General features: G+C 61.3%; 1 protein-coding gene and 1 long non-coding RNA gene across 7 annotated transcripts in view; one reads left to right on the top strand and one right to left on the bottom strand.

The window, feature by feature from the left end:
• Nucleotides 1-23734, top strand: part of RARA (retinoic acid receptor alpha) — a 43745-nt gene that overhangs the window by 17216 nt on the left and 2795 nt on the right. For 3 of the 5 annotated variants that reach the window (XM_037129695.2, XM_037129694.2, XM_053656203.1), the window contains exons 2-7: nucleotides 3243-3782; nucleotides 17681-17829; nucleotides 19101-19242; nucleotides 21155-21315; nucleotides 21556-21732; nucleotides 23051-23255. In XM_037129695.2, the coding sequence (XP_036985590.1) occupies nucleotides 3605-3782; nucleotides 17681-17829; nucleotides 19101-19242; nucleotides 21155-21315; nucleotides 21556-21732; nucleotides 23051-23255 (1012 nt within the window). In that variant the 5' untranslated portion in view covers nucleotides 3243-3604. Of the gene's footprint in view, nucleotides 1-2893; nucleotides 2916-3242; nucleotides 3783-11934; nucleotides 12625-17680; nucleotides 17830-19100; nucleotides 19243-21154; nucleotides 21316-21555; nucleotides 21733-23050; nucleotides 23256-23734 lie in introns of those variants that run through there. The other 2 variants (XM_037129696.2, XM_037129697.2) reach the window with 2 other exon arrangements.
• LOC119037491 (uncharacterized) lies at nucleotides 7478-11838 on the bottom strand. 2 transcript variants are annotated; one of them, XR_008389906.1, is made up of 3 exons: nucleotides 10623-11838; nucleotides 9912-10115; nucleotides 7478-8478 (listed from the first exon to the last, which is right to left on the bottom strand). It is a non-coding gene; the product is annotated as an uncharacterized LOC119037491 (long non-coding RNA). The 2 variants fall into 2 exon arrangements; XR_005080215.2 differs by lacking the exon at nucleotides 7478-8478 and adding an exon at nucleotides 9069-9161.

Below are 23734 nucleotides of genomic sequence, written 5' to 3'. Positions count from 1 at the left end.
TGCCAGCCTGGCCCTCGGCCCAGCTCTGTGATCTTTACCCCCTCCTGCTGCTGAAGGCCCCCCTCGGGGCTGAGCAACTTGGCACCGAAGCTGGAAGGCTTAGCAGGGCCAGGCAGAGCGACCTTCCAGCCTCTCCGAGGTGTGTGTCTGTAGTGGGGGAAGGGGTGAAGTTTGGTCCAGTTTCAAACTCCTGACAGGCAGAGCCGCAGCACTAAGGTGACTCAAGTTATGTCTCCTGGGGGGGCAGCTGACTGCACCCACCCCAACCCCCCTAAAGCTGGGTCAGGATGCCTGGGGCCTGGAGTGAATGAGTTTCTGGGCCTCGCCTCAGGGATGCAGGTCCCAGTATGGATGTGAGTCCTCTAGAGTGTTTCTCAGCCAAAGGGCGCACCACTGTGCGCTTATGGGCCCTGGGGAGCAGGTACAGAGGCCAGCCTGGCTGTGCGAGGGCCAGGGCGTTCGCGGCTGGGGACGCTGTGGGGGCTGCGGCTGTGTTTCCGTGGGGAGCTGTGCCCCCGGGCTGGGCGCGCAGGCCCTGAGCCACGCTCACTGTGTGGCGGGGCCTAGGTGTGCGGAGGTGGTGTCTTCGGGGTCCCCTCTTCTCCTGTGCACGCCACCCCCCCACAGGCTGGGCGTGCAGGCGTGCTCTTGCCTACCCGTATGATTCCCATAGACCTGTGTGCATGTTTCTGCAAGTGGGGCGTGTGTGTGTGTGTGTGTGTGTGTGAGTGAGAGAGAGAGAGAGACTGTCGGTGCTGATGAGGCTCAGTCAGCCCCTCCTTCCCCTGGCCTGAGTTCCGTTGACTGGGGCCCCACAGGGGCGTGGGGGGCCCAGGGCAGCAGTTGGCCCCATGGGTGGGGCTCCTTTCTCTCTGACATCAGCTCTCTCAGCCTGGGAAGGAGTTGCAGGTGCCTGGGGGGCGGGGGAGGGGGCACCTCTTTCAGGGCTAAGGACAGAGGTCGTCCGGTGGTCGTCATAATTAGTAGCCATAAAAGTCATGGTCATTAACAAGGTCCTGGGAGAGCTGCCCCCTCCCTAGCAAGTACCTGTCCCTCCATCCCCCTCCCTCAGCCAGACACAGGCTGGCTGGCTGGCCTCATCCATGGCAGCCTTGGTAGGAACTGCCCCTTCCCAGGCCTGTGTTTGTCCACTGGGCTGCAGGTCTGAGCCTGGAGCCTGAGACTTGGAACCTGGTGTGGCCGGCGCTTGGGGGGAAGGGGCTGCAAAGGGGGACCGTTCTCATTTTGGGTCTCTGGCTCTGTTTTTTTCCTTTCCCTTCTTCCCTTGTCCCTTCTTTTTAACAGCTCTATTGAGATGTAATTCATGCCCCGTAAAGCTCACCCACTGAAGTGGCCAACGGACTGGATTTAGTATATCGAGTTGTGCAACTGCCCCCCCCATCGGTTTTAGAGAATTTCCCTCACTGCAGAAGGAGCCCCCTACTCTCAGCAGTCACTTCCCATTTCCCTCAGACCCACACCCCAGTCCCTGGTAACCACAATCTGCTGTCTGTATGGTTTGCCCGTTCTGGGCATTTCATGTAAATTGAATCATGCCCTCTGTCTCTCAGAACTGGTATGGTGCGTATAGCACTTGGTTCCCTTTGGTGGCAAAGTAATATTCCAGTGCATGGATATGCGGCGTCTTGTTCAGTCATCAGTGGGTGGACACCTGGGTCACGTGGTGGCTGCCACGAATAATGCTGTGCAGGCGCCCGTGCGGACTGATGTTTTCATCTCTGGGGGGTAGATCCCGAGCAGTGAAGTTGCTGGGTCGTTACAGAAACCTCTGTTTAACCTTTTGAGGAATGGCTACATTGTTTCCAAAGCAGCTGTTCTAACTTTCATTCCCACCAGCCATGTGCAGGGTTCCAGTCTTCCCACATCCTTGCCAACACTTGTTATTATCAGTCTTTTTTGATTATAGTCATCGGAGTGGAAGGGAGGTGGTATCTCATGTGGTTTTGATTGGCATTGGCAGTGTTTCTGGGTTTTTTATTTTAAAGATTTCATTAATTTTTTTAGAGATAAGTGAAGGGAGGGAGAAAGAGAGAGAAACATCGATGTGGGAGAGGAGTATCAACATCAATCAGTCTCATCTTGCACACCCGCAGCTGGGGACCTGACCCACACCCCAGGCATGTGCGGTGACTGGGAATCAAACCGGCGACCTTTCGGTTCGCAGGCCAGCACTCAATCCACTGAGCCACACCAGCCAGGGCCCTGGCTGTCTTTTCTTTTGTCTTTCATGTCTATACTATATATATATGTATGCATACATGAATTGGTATGTATCTGTGTATATATATCCTTCCACGTAGCCCAACTGGGTCTGAAGCAGCCTCTTGTGAACCTGCTTCTTTTTTCTCCCCCTTTGCTGTCTGTCTCACTGTGTCACGGCGTCTCCGGGTTCATTGCCACCTCTCCTGGCCCAGGGAGTTATCTGTGCCTGTGTCCTCTGGTCCCAGCTGTTCAAACAGGGTGTGGGTCCGTGTACACTCCGGTCGGTGGGGCCTCTGGCCTTTCATCCGCCCCCACCTCTTGGCTCCTGGGGATGCTGCTTTTGCAGACAGCGTGTGCGGGTGAACTCCGAGCTCAGTCCCCCTCGCCCCTTCAGTGCGGTCCCTGCCCTCCGGACAAATCACCGGCCCTCTGTGCTGTTAAGCACGGGGAGTGATGCCCAGGAGTCCTTCGCTTGCATTTCCCTATTTTCATGTATGTAAACAGGCCTCCTCCCCTTGCCTGTGGGACAAACCCATCTGGGGTTCTGGGGCTTGGATTTGGGGGGGGAAGTGGTATAAGAGGGGCCCCTGGCTTAGGAGTCATTTTTCTGAGAAGTGCCAGCCCTTTAGGGAAGCGGCTTTTCCTCCCCCTCCCTAACCCCTCCAGCCCTCTTCTCGGTGTCTTGACCTCAGGTAACCCTCACTGGGGGGAGGAGCACAGCTGCCTCCCTGTGCTGCAGGGAGCCTTTGGGGGGGGGCACTGCAGACCCTTTCCCCTTAGGACAGTGGGGAGAGGCCCTCCAAGGCTCTGAGCTCTGTCTCCGGCTCCCCAGCCTGGCCGCGCGGTCCTGCCACCCCCAGCAGTGTCTGGGCCCTGCTCCCAGGCTGTCTCTGCCATCCAGGCGTGGTGCCAGCTGTCTGCTCAGCCGGGTGCCACGGGAAAATCTCCGGCCGCCCAGGTTGGGGAGCTCCACGGGGAATGCCTGCGTGCCCACTCACCTGTCTTTCCTCTTTCTGCAGCATCGCAGGACATGGCCCCCCCAGCCGCCCGCCCAGGGGTCATCTAAGAGACGCATCCTTTTCCCCGTCCTGAAGGCCAGCTCTGGACCTTCCCAGGAAAGTGCCAGCTCACGGAACTGCTTGACCAAAGGACCGGCTCTTGGGACATCCCCCAGCCCCTGGCCCCAAGCTAAAGTGGGGGCTCCAGGAGGCCGAAATTAACTTGCTAGCCTTGGACCGCAGCTCCAGGACAGAAGGGGGGGTGGGCTGACCACCCAAACCCCCTCTGGGCCCAGGCCCCATGCCCCAAGGAGGGGCGGCCTGAAGCCCGCCGGAGCCTCCTGCCGGACTGCCCGCCTGCCTTCTGACTGTGGCTGCTTGGCATGGCCAGCAACAGCAGCTCCTGCCCGACACCTGGGGGAGGGCACCTCAATGGGTACCCGGTGCCCCCCTACGCCTTCTTCTTCCCCCCTATGCTGGGTGGACTCTCCCCGCCGGGCGCTCTGACCTCTCTCCAGCACCAGCTTCCAGTTAGCGGCTACAGCACGCCCTCCCCAGCCAGTAAGTGGGGTGGTGGGAGGCTCGGTGGGGGAGCTCCGCGGGGCAGCAGGCCTCGGGCTCTGGCCTCTGGGCGTGTCTGTTCTGCTGCAGTGGTGAGGTCTCCTCTGCACAAGGGGGGCCGTTGTCTGGGGGGCTCGAGGATGAAACTCGGTGGTCCTGCGGTTGTGTTGGATGTTGGGGGCCGCAGAGGGGAGCCGAGGCTGTCCTGTGGCGCCCCTCCAGGCCATTGAGAGCCTCACAGACAGCTCCAAGGACTGGACCCTGAGGCTGCAGGCGGGTAAACAAACCTCTCAACATTTGGTGGAAAAGGCAGCTCTGCTCCGGGCCGGGGCACCCACCTAGGGCCCCCGCCCCGCATCTAGTGCCTCAGAGGGAAAGGGCTTGAAGGAGTAGAGAGGGGGTGGGCTGCTGGAACCCCCTCCCGCTGCCAGCTATGCCCCGTGGGGAGGGGGAGAGGGAGGGACCCCGGAGCAGCCCGGAGGACAGGGCAAGTGTCCCAGGATGAGTGCTGCGCCTGGCCTCTGGCTGCGGACACATGCACACGCGCTTGGCAGGGGCTGTGTTTTCTCTCGGCCTCCTTTCTCTGCTGCGGGGGACCCCTGTTAGCTGGATGGGGGTCTCAGTACCCTTCCCTGGCTGGCTGAGCCAGGTAGTGGGAGGTGGCGGCGGCTATGGCCAGCTGGCAGAGTCCAGACCTTGGGCCTGCCAGGCCGCTTACAGTAACTCTGGCCCCCAGGGCCCAGCTGGGCGCCAGGCCAGGGCTGGGGGGAGGAGGGAGCCGGGGCCTGGCCTGGGGCTGGAGGGGGGTTGGAAGCAGCAGAATAGGCTGTGGACAGGCAGGCTGGCTGGTCAGTTGCTGACCTGGGAAACGTGTCCCACCTCTCCTGGTGGGCAGGGACTGAGCACCCTGCCCTGGGCACCCACCGCCCCTCCCACAGCTGCTGGCAAGCTGCCTGGCATCACCGCCCAGTGCTCTTGGCTGGGCTGGGCCAGTGGCCCCTTCTCAGTGTGGGGGCAGTGCACTGTCCCCAGAGCCAGGGAGTCTCTTTGTCCCCGGGGCAGGCCCTGGCTGGGTGCCTCGCTGCCCGCACTGGCCCAGTGCCCACCGCCACCACTGCTTCCTGGATCGCCTTCCCTGGCCCCGCTGTGGCCCCCTGCCTCCCAGGTCCACAGCCGCTGGCAGCAGGAGCTCTGTGTCTATACTCCTTGAGGCCCCCATCCCGACCCCTGGTGTGAGGGGCAGTCAGACGCTCCCCCCCCCCCCGCCTCCGCCACACACACCTTTGTCTCTGTTTCTCCCCTCTTCTGGGCAGAATAGGGTGGGAGGTGGGTGGCGGAATAACCTGGGAGTCAGGAACCCGATTCTGACCTGGCCTTCCAGTCTGTGCCAGGTGACAGAGAGGCCGGTCTCTGGGTTCTGGGTTGCTGGGGAGTGGGCGGGTGTGGCTGTGGTGCCGAGTCGCTGTGTGGGGTAGTTGCTGCCTCTGCAAGGACTGGGCTTCATCTTTCCACTGGGGTAGCTGGAGCGTCTGCTGCCTGCCAGGATGGGATTTTCTAGGGAGGGAGAACCAGGGGGCCGTAGCCTGGTGCCTGTGGACAACTTGTCCTTCCCCTGGTGATGGGGACAGTGTCCCAGACACGCTGCTCACCTGGGGCCTGGACTCACAGAGAGAGGTCGGGGGGCCTGGCCCCCAGCCTTGCCCAGTCCGGTGCCAGAAGAGTGAGTGCTTTGCCCTCTAAATGTTGCAAGCTTCTTCCTCTTTCTTAGAGGTGGGTGGAGAGGGCTTCCGGGTCCCATACTTCCCACCCTGGTAACCTTTCCCCCTGGGGTGGGGTGCTCACATTTCAGGCAAGTAGAGGCTTCTCTGGCTTTCTCCACCCAGGTTAGGCAATGCCCCTTCCTGCCCCCTCCCTGTGTGGGCCTGTGGGTTTCCCTGCCCCTCTCCCCTAGCTAGTAAACAACAACACCTTCTCTTCCTACCCGAATTCTCAGCTTCTGAACTTCTCCCTCACCTTCCGCTTTTCTGGGACCAGGAGCATCTCTCTGCTTCTTGCACGGGGCTGGGGGCCTGGCTCTTAGCACTGGCGTCGAAGCAGGACGGTCAAAGTCACACGTGTGGGAGATGGAGGCAGCCTTGTCCTCCCTGCTCTTTGGCCCCGGGGTGGTGCTGGGCTCCGGCACTTCCTAGGAGGGGGGGACATGCGTGCCCCCACTCCTGCAGGGAGCAGTGATGGGCTCCGGTCCTTGCTGATAAGGCCCCCTCCTCCCACTTCCCCCTTCCCATCTCTCTCCCCAAGTCAGGAGGCGGCTGGACCTTGGGTGTCTTGGGTGTACCCTTTAGAGACCCGGTGGCCACAGAGTGACATAAATATTCTCCAGGTGACTGTGTGTTGGGGGATATTTGTCCTGCTTTCGTCTCTCAGGGAGCCAGAGTTGGGAGGTCCCAGGGATGGTATAGGACCCCACCCCTCCCACCCCTGCCCCGGGGGCCAAGTCCCCTTTGAGGACTGGTATTTACTGTGGAGGGCTGGATTCTGTGTGCTCAGTGGAGAGGGTCAGGGTTGTGTGTGTTTTAGGGGTGGGGAGGTCAAGGCTGGATGTGTGTGGGGAAGGGAGTTAATGGTTTGTGTGTATTGGGTGAGCAGATCAGAGAGCTGAGTGTGTTTTTGGGGAACCAAATCCGGAGGAGCTGGGGACTGGGTGTCACTTGGCTTGTGTGCTGGAGGGGGTGGTGACTTAGAGCCCCGAGTGTTTAAGGGGGAGTGGTCTGTGGATTATGTTGTGTGTTCGGGGAGGGAAAGGTCTTTAATTCTTATCAGCGAGGCCGGAGGGGAAACGAACCTGCCTTTTTCGCTGCTCACCCCAGGCATTCCGGGCGCAGGGTGGGAGGCTGTGAGGGCAGCTGCGTCCCCCACTACTCAGGTGGCCTGTGAGCAGGGTTCCTGAGCTGTGCGGCAGGACAGGAGCACCCCCCCCCCCGCAGGGCTGAGGCTAGGCCAGAGCATCTATGTCAGGTCGTCCACGGGGGGCACTTGGCACGCTGTGCTTGCGGTCACTGCCGTCCCATCACCGCGGTGCTGCTCTCTGACAGTGGAAGGGGACCCGGGCCCTTCCGGGTGGGAGTTGTAGAGAACAGGTTTCTAGTGTCTGTGGAGCACCCACCATGTGTTGGGGGGGAACTTTACTTCTGGTTTACAAATCTCAGTCCCCACAGTCCTGGGAGAGGACCACCATCTGCATTTACACGGGAGGAAGTGGCTCCGGTAGGTTGTTCCTGGATTCAGTGGCCTGGAAGGCCTGGCCATTTCGACATCCAGATTGGCTTTTGCAGGAGGGTATTTGGGGGGCACTCCTGGTGCAGGGAGACTTAGAGGGGGAGCAGTGCCAACGTTGAAACCCCTTCCCCATGGCTTCTGCCTTAGAACTCCCACTTTCCCCCAGCAGGGGGCGCGGGAAGCCCCAGCAGGAGCCTCAGCCTCTCTTCTCTGTTTTGCATCCTGAAGGCTGGAGGGAGAGAGCAATGGGAGGCCTGGGCCAGATCTCCATCCTGTCCTGGAAGTTGCGGATACAATCTGTTCACACCCATCCTCACCCCGAACCTGCCCACTGCAGCCCTGGGCCTTTGCAGAGCTCGGCAGGCAACCTTCCCCCACCTCCAGACAGACACCTTAGGAACAGCGTGTAAAGGCCTCCATTCATGTTCTTATTTTTGTTTCAGTTTGTGGGCTGGGGGCAGGGAAGGTGGAAGCAATCAGCAGAGGATCAGGGAATGGGAACCCCGAGATTGGCTTAGACTCTTCCTTTCTGCCCTCATACTCACTGTGCGCGCCAAGAAACTGGGGAACAGCCCTAGGACCTGGGACCTTGGGGAGACATGGGGGTGGGGGGGTGCCCTTCTCCCCCTTTTCCCTGCCACTCCCTTCCTCCCTCCTGCCCACTTTTCCCAGGGATAGGAGGGGCGGCCCAGGGGAGGGGGTATTGTTATGTTGGCCTTTCCGGGCTCCAAAATATAGAATCAGCCAATAGAGAGTGGATGGAGTTTCGAATGAAAATAGGGCCCCTCACCTTTTATCTGGCAGCGTTAATAATGTACAGGCCCCTCCTGGGCAGGCTCGCAGCATGGGTTTGGGGGAGGGGACTCAGGGAAGGAAGCCTGTCCTCTTTGACTCCCTGAGGCCTGAGACAAATTATGTCCACCCCATGCCAGGGCCATGTACCCATGGGGATGGGCCAGTGCTGGCCCTGACGGCCCTTCAGGGGTAGTAGCATCTGTGGAAAGAGGAAGTGTTTCCCTTCTTCAAACTACTTTGGGGCGGTGCCCACACTGTCTTCTTCCTCCTCCTCCTTCGTGGAGTCTGTGCACAGCCAGTGGAGCCGGGCCTCCCGGGCGGCGAGATCAGAAACGGAGGCCCTTTCCTCTCCATTTTGACGACTGGGTTGCTGGGACCCTCAGCCAGACCACACACCGGCGCCCCTGTGGGCAGCAGTGTTGGAGGACAGCTCTTCCTGTTCAGCCTTGGGCAGGCCGCCCAGCCTCTCTCTGAGCCTGTTTCCTCCTCTTTAGCAAGACTCGGAGCCCAGCTCAGGCTCGGGGACTCGCTGTGAGGCCACGGCGACCTGCTTGCTGGTGAGGGCCTGGGTGAGCTTCAAGTACCCTTGCGCTGGCCCGTGTGGCTCAATGGTTGGAGCATCATCCTGTAACCAAAAGGTTGGGGGTTAGATCCCCGATCGGGGCACAAGCCTAGGTTGTGGGTTCATCCCTGGTCCGGGCACCTGCGGTCTGAACCCCCGGTCCCTTTGCGGATCCCCGATCTGGGTGTGTGCACGGCAACCAGTTGGTGCTTCTCTCACATCGACGTTTCTCTCTCTCCTTTCCTCTCTTCCTCCAAAAAAGCAAATGAAAGTGTCCTCAGGTGAAGGTTTTAAAAAAAGGACCCTTGAAGTGATGATGAGGGGCTGGTGGAGCCAAAAATTGTCCAGGGGAATGGCCTCCCTGTGCTGGGACCTGCTGTCTGCCTGGCTCAGAGCCTCACGGTCTCCTGTTGGTCACCCTCTCCAGACGGGGTTGGGGACAGGCGGGAGCCCCGCCTGGCACAGCTCACGGCCGGTTCAGTTGGGCCCACACCTGCTGAGGCCGTGCTGGTAAACGCACACAGCGAGAGGAGCTGCGGGTGGTGCAGCAGAGGGCAGACCCCACGCCTGTGGGCAGCCGCCATGGAGTCCCCCCCTCAGTGGGTCGGCCTTCACTTTACCCTCTTCTCCTGCTGCCCCAGGACACTGTGCTCTGCTCTCACTTGTGCCATGACCTTGCTGTTGTCCAGAACAGGCATCTCATCCCTGGCTTCTCCCCTTCTCCAGCTCCGGAAATCCTGACTGTCCTTCAAGGAACATTTTTAAAAAATAATTTATTGGGTTTTTTTTAGAGAGAGAGAGAAACATAAATTTGTTGTTCTACTTGTTTATGCACTCATCAGTTGCTTTATGTGTGTGTCCTGATCAGGGATCGAACCCACAACCTTGGCATATCAGAACTGACCGAGCTACCTGCACAGGGCGAAAGGGACATCTTGAATCCAGCCTGTTCCCAGAAACTTTAGAGATGTTCCCCATAACTTGCCACACTCTCCCTCGCTCCTTTGAATACCTGTGGGTCCTTATTTTTTCTCTTACATCACTTGCCTCTACCATGAAGGGACTTCGCCCCACCTAGTTCCTGCTGTGAGCTGATGGTTTGGGAGATGTTCCCCCTACCCCAGGTCTCTGACGGCAGGGACAGCCTCTGATCCCTTAGTCCTTCACAGCTGCGAACACCGAGTCTAGTGCGTAACTGAGGCCCAGTAGCTACCTCATTTGGGAGGGAAGATTCCACAGGCCATGGAAGCACCTGCCCTCCTGCCCAGCAATCTCCTTCACTGCCAAGGCTCGGCTTCCGCCCCAGACCTCACTTAGGTGAGACCTCACTTCGGAGCCCCACACCCACTTGTCCACCAGCCCAATAGACTCCTTTACTTTCCAGTCTCAGGAACAGTGCTGTTTCACCAGGAACATGCAAGTCTTTTTGGAGCTCTCCCTCCCTGCCCCCACTCACCCTGCCTTGATTCTATCATTAAAAAGTTTCAAGAATCTACCTTCCTCTGTTTGTCAGCACTGCCGGTTTCCTAGACTGCACCCCCGTTGTGTGCTGTCTGGGCGACTACTGTAGCTTCCAGCCGGTCTCTTGTGCCCTCCTACAGCCCATTCTTCACACAGCTAGCTGCCAGGATGATCTTAAGATGCTGTCACTCAGATCTCGCCTCTCCCCTGCTTGGGATTTTCTTGTAGGTTCTCCCTGCCTGTAGGATGCAACGCAAAAGTCTGACTGAGGCCAACAAGCCCACCTGGCCTGGCCTCGGCCCCTCTCTCCAGTCTGCTCTGGGGCCCCTTTTCCTCTGGAATTTTCCGCGCTGTCTGCTCGAGTCCTCTGTCAGTACTTTGAATGAACTCAACTACTACAAACCCAGGACCTTTGCGCGGGCTTTCTTTTACTGGGACCGCACTCCTTCCTCCCTTTGCCTGACTGACTAGGTCTCTGCTTTGTTCTTCCACGACCCACCAACACTTAGGTTAACTCTCCTTCAAAGCACACAGTATCTGTGTCATAACACCAATCAACGATCACAGTTTGACACACACACAAGCACAAGTATTTGCTTAATGGCTGCTGGCCCTTAAGGTCTGCAAGGGCAGGCTCGCCAGAGTATCCAGGTAAGAGGAGTTCCAAAATACCTTTTTTCCCCCCTTAAATTGGCATGGCATGGTAGGAATATGGGCTTTCATGTCAGAAGCTTCAAATGCACTACCCTTTATTAGCAGTGTGATCTCGGACAACCCATGTAGCCTCGATGTAAAGTAGGAGTGGTGCCTGCTTTTTTCTCTTGCAGTACCTGTTAGGGTTCAGGAATATACACACGTTAATAATCTGGCTTCTAGAAGAATATCCTTGGGAAGCATGTAAATCCCCACCCCCTTTTGGAATCGGGGAGCGCCGCTCCGCTGCAGGGTCAAAGGGCGTCATGGGATCCACTCTCCTCCAGGGGCATCCCCGGCTTCAGGGATCCACCCAACCTAGGCCTTTCTTCCCTGAACAGGCATGTCAAGGGCTCCCAGGAGGAAGTGGTCAGTTGGAAGGCATCAGCCGGTCCTTTGATCTCTCGAGGGGCTGGACTGTGCGGTGGGGGTGCGGATCCTCCTTCCGAGACTGGGAGACACCCTGGGCGGGGCTTTGCTCACCGGAAGCACGCGGAGCGTGGGGAGGGGAGCCCCGGCTGCACGTCTTTGCCGAAGCACCCGCGCTGCAGCGTCGGGTTCCGGCGGGCGGGCGGCCAGTCACACATGATGTCACAGACAATGACACAAGCCGGGTGTCTCAATCCGACGCAGCGCCTGAGCTGCACAATGTCACACCCAGGACACCCGGCACGCCGCGTCCCAGGCTCTAACACTTGGCCGCACGCACCCCGGCCCTTTGCCTCTCGCGGCATCTCTTGGTGCCAACAGGGAAGCCGGCCCAGCCCGGTTGGGCAGGGGGCCGGCAGGCGAGCCCCACGGGCGGGTTGGCGAGCGGGTGATGTCACGGGCAGTGGTGGGTGGGTCACCCGGAGGTGAGGCGCGCCAGGCGAGTTCAGCGAGAGTTCAGCCGCATTGCATTAGGCAAATGAGGCCGGGGCTGGGTGGGGGTGTGTTAGGGGAGGACACCGGGACCACCCCTCTCCTCCTTGCACCAGCACTTCTCCGCCTGGCAGCGCCGCTGGTTCCGGACCGACCGAGCCACGGGGGAGGCTGGGAGCGGAACTGGATTGGGGGAAACGCCCGCCCCGCTTTCGTCCTGGCCTTCCGCGCAGCCCCCTCCTCTCCCGGTGCCTGGCCTCCGTGCGCCCTCCGCCTCTGGAGCCTTTTCCTTTCTGTCTCCTCTTCTCTCCTCCCCCTTGCCAGGCTCCCCCCACTCGCGCATCCACATCCCGCCTCTCGGTCTCAGTTCCCCGTTTCTCCGGCTGCGGCTGGCCCAGCGGGGAAAGGGTTAAGCCTGGGGTGGTGCCCGAACGGGATGGGGTGGAGGGGAGGGGGTGGGACCGCGGCGAGCGGGGCTCCGGCTGGGGGTGGGGGGCGGCGGCGCACGGCGCCCGAGCCCCAGGCCGGGCCTGGCGGAGGCGGGGCCGCGCGGGGTCCCCACCCCCACCCGGTGTCCTCGGCCGGGAGAAGCCCGGGAGCCCCGGCGGGGAGGAGGAAGTGCTCGGCGAGCCCCCGCCTCCCGCGCTGATCCCGCCCCTGCCCGGCGCTCCTGGGGAGCCTCGGGACTCAGCCTCGGACACCGTGAGACTCGAGACGGGAGACCCCTCGAGGTGAAGCCGCCGAGTTCCGGGGCTCGGCCGGGCGTTCCCGGGGAAGCCGAGGGACCCCCTCGCCCCGCGCCACATACAACTTCCCCGCTTTTCACCTGGGATCGGCGGAGCAGCGGCCGACTTAAACGGGACCGCGGGATTCCGGGCTGAGGGCGGCCGCCCGCCTGGGTCGCCAGTCGGGGTGGGGGACGTGCCCCTCGCCCCCAGCTGCTCCCCTCGGATGGCGCCGCCGGCCGAGTGAGGGAGGCGACGCTCACGACCTCCCCGCCTGGACCTCTCGTCTTTGCCGAGAAGATGTACGAGAGCGTAGAAGTGGGGGGGCTCACCCCCACCCCCAACCCCTTCCTGGTGGTGGATTTTTATAACCAGAACCGGGCCTGTTTGCTCCCAGAGAAGGGGCTCCCCGCCCCCGGTCCCTACTCTACCCCGCTCCGGACTCCGCTTTGGAATGGCTCAAACCACTGTAGGTACCAGCCACCCCTCTCCTATTGTATAGGGTGAGGGTGGGCGGCGGGGCTTCCGAACCTCCGGGGGATGCGAGCCTGGGGGCGTGGTGGGGTCTCGTCTCTCCCCTTCACCTCCCCTCGTTTCCTCTTGCTGAAGCCGCGGTCCCCTTGCTGCGCAGCTGGAGTCACCACTGGTACTGTTTCTGTTACATTAGGGCTGAGAAACTTTGGGGCTTCCTCCCTTCAGGAAACATTTGTTCATTTATCTTTACTTCTCGGAGGGAAAATGAAGCCCCTTGCCCCACTTTTCTATCATCTTGCTTGGCATCCAATACCTTCACAGCAGAGTGGTCCTTCCTCGCATCCGGGAGGGTGGGGTAAAGGTCCCATTTGTGGGCTTGGCTGCCGGAGGAGGAGAGGCCTCCTCCCCAGACCCCAGCCCTTGCCCTTGTGTCCTTCGAGTGTGTGTCCGGGGAAGGCGGGATGTCTTTGGTGTTGGCAGTGGGGTGTGGCAGGAAGGGGCAACTTCATCAAACACCCCTCTGCCATCGGAAGCCATCCGTCCATCTTGGGGAGGGGCGCCTGACCATCTGTGTGTCGTCCTGGCCCAGGACACTTGGCTGGCATCTCGGAGGCTTCTGTCCAGGAATGGAGGGGAGAGTTGCTCTGGCGGGAAGAACCCTCCTTCTAATCCTAAACCAGGTTGTTCTCTGGGGGATGAGTGTGGTTTTTTTTTTTTTTTTTTTCACTGGCCTGGGACTACTGTGGAAATGGATACATCCCCTTCCCATCCAGCCCTGTCCTTTTGTTACCCTGTGTTCACTTGGGGACAGGGGCAGGTACTGGACTGTCCCTTCCTAAGAGGGGCACTGAGGAGAACCCTGGAGTCCTGGCTGCCTGCTCACCTCACTGCCCCCTGCCTGGGTTTGGGCTCCTGGTGGGGGAGGGGCTCAGTGCACTGCGGGAGCTGTGAGGGGGCGGTGCACTTCTGGGCGTGTTCACACCCAGCCTTGCGGGCCTGTGCACCTGGGTGGGAGAGCGCTGGCCTCTGCCTCGGGGTCATTGTTACCAGGCTCCGGGTTCTTCCCTTCTCCTTCAGGGCACGACTCTTCTCCCACCTCCCAGAACCTGCGGGCTCCCTCTCGCCAGCCAGAGAGGAGGGTTGGAGAGGGTCTCCTGGGGCCTGGCAGATTGGAGAGGGTTGAGGGCAACCCCCAGCACCTTTGCTCTAGGAGGGAAGACAGAGAGACACCCCACCACAGCTCCTCTGAGAGTCACCTTAACCCCATCCTTTGCTTTTGTCCTGTTCCCTGACCTTTCCTTCCCCCGGTGGATAGGCTGAGAAGCTGCAGACAGTGGGGAGGGACTGAGGTGTGAGATAGGTTGACTTTGGCAAAAACGGAGAGGTGAGGACTATGACACCAGGACCTTCCTGTCCACCCAGAGCTGGAGGAAGGTGCCCCCCTCGCCTTGGACAATTGGGACAGGGCTTCCAGGGTCACCCCTTCCACCACCTTGGATGCCTTTGCCAGAGGACTGGGGGTGAAGCAGGGATGGGAGGCCTTGAGCTCCAGCCCTGCCTCTTCCTTTGCCATAAGGGCAGCTCATCTCTTTCTGGCCCCAAGGGGAAGCAGGAGGAGTGTGGAGTCCCAGAGACCCATGAGCCCCCGGGTTTGGCGAGGCAGGCCGTGGGGAGGCTGTCCCCCACACCCTGTCCGGGCCCATAGTCTGTGTAGGGGTCTGTGTATGTGGGTGGGGTGCCGTGGGCTCAGCACCCAAGGCTGTGAGCCCCCCCAGGGGGGGTTCCTGAGGCACTGGAAGACTTGGAGGCCAGAGGGGGGACTAGACCTTGTCTAGCGCATTCAGGGTCGCCAGCGCTGCCTTGGTGTGGTTGCAGGTCCTCTGGGGACAGGCCGCTGCAGCCCCTCAGGGTTCTCCACTCCTGCCTCCTTCACCCAAGGCGGAAAGAGACAGCGGGCTGGCTTTGGGAAGAGACCTCCTTCCTATGTAGCCCTGGGGACGTTGCCACCCTCCCCAGAGCTCCCATTTGGGGCCACTAGAGGACAAGGGGTACACAGGATGTGGTTCCCCATCTGTCCCAAACCAATCTCCGCTGCTCACGCCTCTGCCCCGCTCCCAGACGTCCAAGAATGTGAAGCACGTGGCCCCCTGTAAGGGGGGGGGGAGATGCTTATCGGCCGCCACTGGGCCAGGGGCCTTCTTCCGCCGCTGCTGCTGCCGCCGAGCTGCACCCGAGCCGCCCCCTCCCACCCCTGGGAGGAAGGGCAGTACCGAGGGCCCTGCGCCCCCTTCCCATCCCTCCCCAGGGGCTGCAAGGGGAGCTGCAGAGGAGCGGGTGCCAGCTGGATTGGGAGGGGAGCCGCTGGCCAGGGGCCCGGCTGATTTCCTGCTGATCTCCTCCAGGAAACCGGCCCCTTGTGCGAGCCTGCAAACGGCTCTGGGGCGCGGGGAATCCAGCTTGCTCTACCCCTCCTGCCCTGTGGGGGGGGAGCGGGGGAGGGGCACCTGGCAGCCCTGGAGGGGACCCAGGCTTCCTGGGCTGGTGCCAGTCCCTGCGCCGGGCGCTAGGACTTTGAGCCGAGAAGGTGTGGTGCTTCTCCAGCCCAGGTCTTTCTGCAGGAAGAGGAGAGATTTGTGGGCTGGGGCCTCTGGGGGGGAGGAGGTGAGTGGGGAGGGACCAGGCCACGGCCGTCCTTCCCCTAAGAATTGTGTGGGCCGAGTTGAAGCTGTGTGCTCTACTCTTGTGGAGGCTGTGAGGGTCCCAGAGTGCCTTGTGTCTTTCCAAGCTCCTGGCTGGAGGCCTGAGGAGATGGGGACTCTGGGCCCAAAGGGCACACTGGGAAACATCCGCCCTGTTCCCTGGGTGACAGGTGGGATGTGCCGGAGGTGGGGGTGCAGACCGCCTTATAGTCTGGCGGCCAGCACTGCCTCGTGGGTGGAAGAAAGGCCTCAGCCCGAACTGTACCCCACAGTGGGGCATCTCCCCTGTCCTAGCAAACAATTCTAAAACACACATTCTTTCAGTTCCATAAACAAGCTCTGGACTTTGCTTGGGCTCCAGATTTCTGCAGGCAGTTGCCCTGCTAGTCTGACTCTGACCTTGGACCTGTCTGTCCCTCATCCTGGTATCCGGTGTGTCTCCCCATGCCCTGCCTCCTCCTCCCCCAACTCTGTACCCCAAAGCTCCCCTGTCCGGTTCTGCCCTCCAGTCTGGCCCGTTCTAGAGCTTGGGGTGGCTGACCCAGGGCAAAGGGCTGGTGGGGAGGGGAGGGGAGGGGAGGGGAGACAGGTCAGTGCCTCATCTCTGCTTGTTGCAACCTGAGATTCGAGGCCACGGCCCCCCCACGCCCGCGCCCTTGACGTCCCCCCTCCCCAGTGCAGTCTGGATTGTCTATTGTTACTTCTTTTACGTTTTGGAAAAAGTTAGCACGACAAAGGGCTCCTTTGTCACCCACCCTCTGCCTCCTGGCCTCACCCAGGCCCCCCAACCCGGCCCCCCAAAGCAGCTGTTCTCAGCCCTCTCGCCTGTCTGATTTGCTTGTCTGGTCTCTGGGAGAATGGGGTGGGGGGACCCCCAGCCAGCAGTTTGGGAGGCCGGAGCCCCCACTGGCCCTCTGCTGTGGAGCCCTGGTCTCTGGGCAGGCGTGGGGTGTGCGGACACAGCGGTGCTGGCCAGCCAGGCTGACCGGGGAAGTGGTGCCCAGGCCCCGAGAGGAGCCAGGAAAGCCCTGCCCAGGCAGTTGTCCCGGCTCCTCCGTCACCCGTGGCCTGCAGTGTGTTTGCAGGTAAGGGGGCAGGTGGTAGCACGCAGCCCCCGCCCCTCCCCTTGTCCAGGTGCTTCTTTTCTCTGTTCCTTGGACTTGGGGCCCTTGTGGCTAATGGTTATAAGGTGCCTGGGCCAGGAGCTGTGGGCCTTTTTGAATGCCAGGACGTTGAGTGCTGGAGTTTGGGGTGAGACTAGGCAGGGTTCTGGGGTGTGGGAGGAGGTAGGGCCTACCTCCTGGGGATGGACTGCTTGGTGCTCCTTGTCTTTGGACAAGGAGACTTTGCAGGGGCTTCAGGAGGGTGCCGGGTGGCCCTTTGGGGGTCTGGGTGCTGTGGTCACAGTTCTCCATCCAGTACAGTCCACCCCCAGCTGCCCCGACTTAAGGCGCAGCCGCCCCCCAGCCCAGCCCTGCCCTGCCCTGGGTGGTGGGCATGGAGCCAGGTGCTGGGGAGGGCTTGGCTAGTGAGGGCCGCCCTGCTGGCTGGGTCAGCCCTCCTGGTTGCCCTCTTGGAGCTGAATCACAGGAGGGGAGGGGGGGCAGTAACCCGGACGTAGTGTTGAGGCCAGACAGACAGAGCATTGATGGGAACAGACCCCCATTGTCATGCTGCTGCCCCCAGACTGGGCACCCAGAGGAAGGGGCTTCCGGGGCCCATGGGGACTCCTTTCCCTGTCTGCAGGCGGGGCCCGTGCTTATCAGGGAGTCCCCGCCTCCTTTGCCCAGCATTTGCAACTTCTCTTTGCACACCCTGCCTTGAATCCCCGGCCAGGGGATTGTTTGGGTAGAGGAGGGGCCGTGGCTGCTGTCAGAGGGGAAGGGGGAGCGGAAGCCGAGGGGGTGGGGGAGTGGCCGGCTTTGAATATCCTGTTGACCCCAGTTTCCTCTGCCCCCAGCTTGTGTCCTCACGGGCTTTAACCCCTTCCTAACTAGGGGAGGCGGGCCCAGGCCGCCCAGGGACCCCGGCTTTAGAACCAGGCGGGCTCCCACTCCCACTGCCCAGGTATAGCCCTGTCTGCAGGCAAATCCATACGAATGTGTCGGTTTATCTTCTGATCTTTCTGGGTTTGTAGGTGGGGTCCTGGGAAAGTAGATGGGGGTGCCGCCAGGTTCATTGGCAACCTCACTCCCCAGGCCTGGCTGGGAAGTCCCAGCTTTGCTGAGACTGTGCACCTGCCCCCAGGTTGGGAGGCTGGGAGGGGCCCCTGGGAGAGGGCGGGAGGCGGGTGGGCAGGTGCGAAGGACAGCAGCCTGGGTCTCTAACCGCCCCTCCCTCTGCTCTCTCCAGCCATCGAGACCCAGAGCAGCAGTTCGGAAGAGATAGTGCCCAGCCCCCCCTCGCCGCCCCCCCTCCCCCGCATCTACAAGCCTTGTTTCGTCTGCCAGGACAAATCCTCAGGCTACCACTATGGGGTCAGCGCCTGTGAGGGCTGCAAGGTGAGTCTCGTCCTCCGGAGAGACGGTCCGGGTTAGATTAATGGGATGTCCCCGCTGCCACGTCCTGGGAGTCTGCTACTGGGCGTGGGGGGAGCGTCCCTGAGGCTGTTGCCCTTGTGCCTGTGGGGGAGGTGGCAGCAGCCTGGGAGGAGAGGCTGCCTGCAGCAGAGCCCCCCGGAGATGAGCAGGGCGCCCCCAAACCAGAGAGGCCCTTCCTGCTTGAGCTCCTTTCCCCCGTCTCCATCCTCCAGCTGGCAGGGTGGGAGCCTGCGCCGCCACCGCTGCCCGGGTTGCCATGGTGAGCTGGCTGCCGACAGGCTCTTGGCTGGGGACCCAGGAGGCCTGCCCCGGTGGCCCTGCCTGAACCTCCCCGTGGTGGCCTGGCAGGAGGCAGCTGGGGCAGGCGCCTTGCTTTGGCCTCTCCTTCAGACGTTCCGGCTGTGGGCTCCCCAGCGTTGGGCTGGATTTCCCTTGGCCACGTCAGGCTCCGGGGCACAGACGTGGTTGCCACCTTCCCGGTGGCCACTGGCATGGCCTCTCCTCCTCATCTCCCAGGGCCAGGGGCTCTGTTTTTGCTTCTTCCCCAGAGGCTGGGGCTCAGAAGCTGTGTAGTTTGGGGGCTCGGGGCTCCAGACCGCCCCTCAGCCTGGACTGGCTATTCCCGGGTGTGGGGCCAAGATCAAGGGCAAAGCAGAAGGCCTCAGAGTGTGTGTGTCTGCCTGTTCCAACTGGTTGTCCCCAGTCTGTCCCTGGCCTGTCAGCCTGTCTCTGGCCAGCCCGGTCCTCCTGGGATTGGTCCATGCACACCTGCCTGGCTGGTGACCGGTGTCTCACTGCTCGTTCCTGAGACGGCGCGGCTTCAACCCTTCGGCCAGGCTGTGCGCATCTCTGCATGGCCTCTTCCTGCTTGCCTTCTCTCCCTGCTCTGAGCCTGTGGCTGTGGGCTCTGGAGTTCTGCATCTCTTGTGTCGCCCCTTCTCCCCCTTTTCCTGACGCACTGGTGGCCCTGCCGTCCTTTTCCCAAGGGGGGAGGAGCAGGTCTGTGGGTGCGGGTCTGGGGAAGACCTCTGCCTGCCCACAGTGCAGAGGCAGGTGCCGGGGTTCCTTTGGGAGTATCTGCGTAGGTGGGCCCTGCTCTCTCCTTACCTGGCCTGCTCAGGTAGCTCATGGCCAAAGGCTCAGGGTAGCAGTGACCTGGCCTTCTGCGCCCCCGGCTGCTGTGGCCCCCACTGCGGGTATGGCTGACCCGTCTCCCCCCCCTCCGCACTCAGGGCTTCTTCCGCCGCAGCATCCAGAAGAACATGGTGTACACGTGTCATCGGGACAAGAACTGCATCATCAACAAGGTGACCCGCAACCGCTGCCAGTACTGCCGGCTGCAGAAGTGCTTCGAAGTGGGCATGTCCAAAGAGTGTGAGTGCAGGGCCGGGCCACAGCTGGGCAGACCCGTGGTGCTCCTGAAGGCTGGGGAGTGGAGGGTGTGTGTGTGCAGGGGTGTGAGCTTGCACACCTGTGCTGTGGTGTGTGGGCTCGTGGTTAAGGATGGTTTATGTATAGCTACAGCAACTGTCTGTCTGTGCATCTGGCTGGCCGTGTGTCCACATGCAGACATCTGTTCCTGTTTGCATGTGGCTGGCTGTGTGTGATTGGCACATGCGTGTTCCTGCGTGTCTGCCCCAGGCCTGCTGGCTTCCGGGCCCTGGTTGGCTTTGGGGCTGGCCTCAGAGGCGCCCCCAGGTCCCTTTGGGTTGTGAGTCTTAAGGAATGGTCTGCACTGAGGGGTCCCAGTTGGGTGTGTGTGTGTGTATATGTGTGTGCGTGCGCGTGCGTGCGCACAGGGGTGGGGTGCGGCTGGCACAGGGAGCTAAACGCCATTGTCCAGTGGTGGAGCCGGGGCTCCTGATTTGGAAGGGAGAACTGGGACTTCTCAGATCCCACAGGGGTGGGGGTTTCCAGTTGGGGCTCAGCTGAGGCTGGATGGAGGGAGAAGGGAGGGCTGGACAGGGAGACCCTCTTGTGTTGAATCATGGATGTTGCCTTGGTGACCGGTGATTGATGATGTCAGAGATAAATGACGCTGACAGACGCCTCCTTGTCTGCGTGGCCGTTGCCATGGAGCCTGAGCCTTGTGGGATGGGGTGGGGGAGGGGGCTGCCGGACCCCCTAGCCCTTTGTGGGTTGGGCAGTAGAAGAAGAAAGTGGGAAAGGGGTGTGGGGGACCACGGAGCCCCAGACGGGAGAGGAGGGTCCTGCATCGCCAGCCACCTCCTGCTGCAGGAGGCACAGGCTGCCTTGTTAGGGACCCGGAAGGGGTGACCCCTCCAGGCTGCAGAGTGGGCGACAACTTGGGACCCGCAGGGCCCAGCACTTCCTCCTCCCTCTGCTTTGCCACCTTCCGCTCCCGGAAGGACTGGGGTGGGGACCCCTCTCCCTCCCACCGCCCTCACCCCCTTTCGCCGGCTCCCTCCTCCTCCGGTTGCTCTGTGCCCCCAAGCCGAGCAGCTGCCATTTCAATAGAATTAAAGCTTCCGAATGATAAACGTCTTGTCACAGCTGCAATTTTCTCTTCCCAAATTATCCCCCCACTCTCCCTCTCCCTCTCCCTGCTCTCCCTTGCACTTTATTGAATTTGCAGAATCGACATGAGTGATCTCCAAATTATGCCAGTGCCCCCCCCTGCTGCCCCCTCCTGGGGCTCCCGCCCCCACCCTCTCTTCCTCCAGCGTCAGCAGCCACCACCACTGGCCCTGTGAGTGATTGTGTGTCTGGGATAATCGGCTAGTAACGACCCCATCGCTTCTTTAAAGCCGAGTGGTGTGTGCGGCTCAGCGCCCCTGGTGATTTGTCAGCTCCCCAAGCTAATGGGCCGAGAGATTCTCCCGTTGGGCCCCCTGTTCTCAGGATGGAGAGCCCGGCACCACCCCTGCCCGAGGGGAGGAGCTGCTCCTCTTCCCCCAGGGAGACTGCTGCTAGGAGGGCTGAGGGCCAGGGTTGGCGGCTTGTTCTTCCTGGAAGCAGGGGGTCGGGGGGCAGAGCATGGACGTGGGACACTCTGGCTTTCAGACTGGGACCCTCCACGTCCCTGGAGTGGGTGTGTGGGACCACGGGCACCAGAGCTGAGGTCCAGTGTCCTCCCGTGTCCCAGGGCAGGACGTGGTGTCTGTGTTGGGAGGGCATGGTGTGGTGGGCTGTGGGCGGACACTGTTTCCGCCTGTGTGTGGCGTGTGTGTGCACCCACCGGGTGGTGGCTTCTGCAGCCAGCAGTGCTGATGGTAGGAGCTCGGGCTGCACCTGCTCTCTGACCACTGGCCTCTGTCCTCCACAGCTGTGAGGAACGACCGGAACAAGAAGAAGAAGGAGGTGCCCAAGCCCGAGTGCTCCGAGAGCTACACGCTGACGCCCGAGGTCGGGGAGCTCATCGAGAAGGTGCGCAAAGCGCACCAGGAGACCTTCCCGGCCCTCTGCCAGCTGGGCAAATACACTACGGTACGGCTGCCCCCGGCCTGGCGGGGCAGGGCGCCCCTTCTCCTGCCAGGCTGGCTCCTCCTCGCCCCAGCCCCGGCCTCCACGTCCTCCCTTTTCCCTCCTCGCCTTCCTCCTGCTTCCTCTTCTCAAGGAGCTCGCGGGAAGTGAAGGCCGGGTTCAGGGCAGGCCTGTGGGGCTGGTGGAGCCAGGCCAAGAAGGGGTGCTGTGAGGAGAAGGCCCTCACTCTCCCTGTCCTCCCAGAACAACAGCTCAGAACAGCGTGTCTCTCTGGACATCGACCTCTGGGACAAGTTCAGTGAACTCTCCACCAAGTGCATCATTAAGACTGTGGAGTTCGCCAAGCAGCTGCCTGGCTTCACCACTCTCACCATTGCTGACCAGATTACCCTTCTCAAGGCCGCCTGCCTGGACATCCTGGTGAGGGTCTGCGCCCCGCCCACCTGGGCACCTTCCTGTGTGTCTTTGGAGGACGTCCTGCCGCCCACATAGCCACCTTCCCAAACATCCGCCTGGACTGGACCTGGCCCGATGCCCCACCCACCCAAGCGTCCACCTTTCCTCTCCCCGTGTGTCATTTGTCCGCTTGTCTGCCTGTCTACCTGGCCCCCCGGGCCCTCAGCACCTGGCTGTTCACCAGTGCACCCGCTTCCTTGCAGACACACCCATCCACCCTCAGCCCAGCTTTCCGTTAAGGCTTCCATCCAGCCACGCATCTTCCCATCTGTTCAGTTGCAATAAAGATTCACCTGGGACCCTGTGTGGCTAGGCCTTAAGCTGGGTGTCAGGAACAGAGGTGAACACCACGCTATTGCCTTTCTTAAAAACCTTCTGTTTTTGGAAGCGACATAGGTGGACGAACAGAGTGGCAAACTGATAAATGCCGGCTGGCGATGGCGAAGGCTGTCCTCCCTCCATGCAGATGAGGGAGCCACAGGCTGGGCCCCAGGGGAGGGGTCCAGAGGGGTGGGCATCTCAGGCTGTAGAAGGGGCATGGGAGGGGTGTCTCGAACTCAGGGTGGGATGCAAAGGGCTCGCTGCTCTGAGTGTAGCTGGGGTCAGGCAGTGGGTGGGGCTGGAGGGTGGGCTGGACTGGAGGCCAGGTTGGGGACATTGGTGGCTGCCAAAGCCTCCCGTGACGAGGACTCTCCTCCCTGGCACCCTGACCGGCTCAGCCCTCTCAGCCACCTGCAGGGTGGGGAGCGTGGGCTGTGACTTCCAGGGAGGGGTGGGCAGGTGCAGAGCAGGCCGTCTCCAGGCAGCCTCCCACCTCCACGTGCTGGGTGCAGGAGGCAGGAGGAGGGTTTGGCACAGTGGAAGCTGCTCTGCGTTTATTGAGCTCCTGTTGTGTACCTTGTGCTGTAGGCATAAATTTGCTATGCAATTCTAGTTTCTAGAGAGTTCTGGATTCTCTGCATGGAGACAGGAGGCTGACCCTGAACCAGACCAATACAGAAGCCGCCTGCCCTGTGTGGCTGTTAAACTTACCACTAATTAACATTAAACTTCGCTCAAGTTCCTCAGTTGCACTTTAGCGTGATTTCAGTGTCCAGTGGCCACACTGTCTGGTGACTGTGGTGCTGGATGGTGCAGACGCAGGGCATTTTCGTTATTGTGGACAGGGCGTCAGGCTGCACAGGGCGGGCAGGTTGGCGGGGGATCCTGTGGGGGCAGATGCCGGGGCTGGGAATGCCGGGGGTGGGCCGAGTCCCTAAACGCGTGCCTCCTCTGCACCCAGATCCTGCGGATCTGCACGAGGTACACACCCGAGCAGGACACAATGACCTTCTCGGACGGGTTGACCCTGAACCGGACCCAGATGCACAACGCCGGCTTTGGCCCCCTCACAGACCTGGTCTTCGCCTTCGCCAACCAGCTGCTGCCCCTGGAGATGGATGATGCTGAGACTGGGCTGCTCAGCGCCATCTGCCTCATCTGTGGAGGTGGGCGGGCGGGCGCCTGGTCCCGGGGCCAGGCCCAGGGTGGTGGTGAAGCCCCTCACCAGAATGTGCAGGGGTCACCAGATCAGAAAAGGACCTTGGCCCATGTTGAGTCCTGCTTAGAGGGGGAAACTGAGTCCCAGAGGGCAGTAGCCTGTCTGTGGCCACACAACAAGGGTGTGACAGTAGTGACCTGAACTCTTGGTCCTCACCTGGTCAGACCACCCAGGTTCAAGTCCTGGTCGGCTTTGACTTTGAACGGGTTGCCAAGCTTCTCTGAGCCCCCATATCCATAAAATGAGACAGTAACAGTCCCCCTCATAAAGTCAGTGGGCCGTTGGAGGTGGTCATTAGAGGTGCAGAGCCCAGTGTAAGGCCCAGGAAGTGCTGGCTGCTGCTACCGTTTTAACGTTAGGAGTTCTGCAGTATCCTGCCGGTGTCCATAATGGGGGGAGTGGGACACCTGCCTGGGCGTCTTCCAT

The sequence above is a fragment of the Artibeus jamaicensis genome, unplaced genomic scaffold (genome assembly GCF_021234435.1).
Source record: "Artibeus jamaicensis isolate MK-2021 breed Jamaican fruit bat unplaced genomic scaffold, CSHL_Jam_final contig_1998, whole genome shotgun sequence".
Taxonomy (NCBI): Eukaryota; Metazoa; Chordata; class Mammalia; order Chiroptera; family Phyllostomidae; genus Artibeus; species Artibeus jamaicensis.
This window is presented reverse-complemented; position numbering and strand designations above follow the sequence as displayed.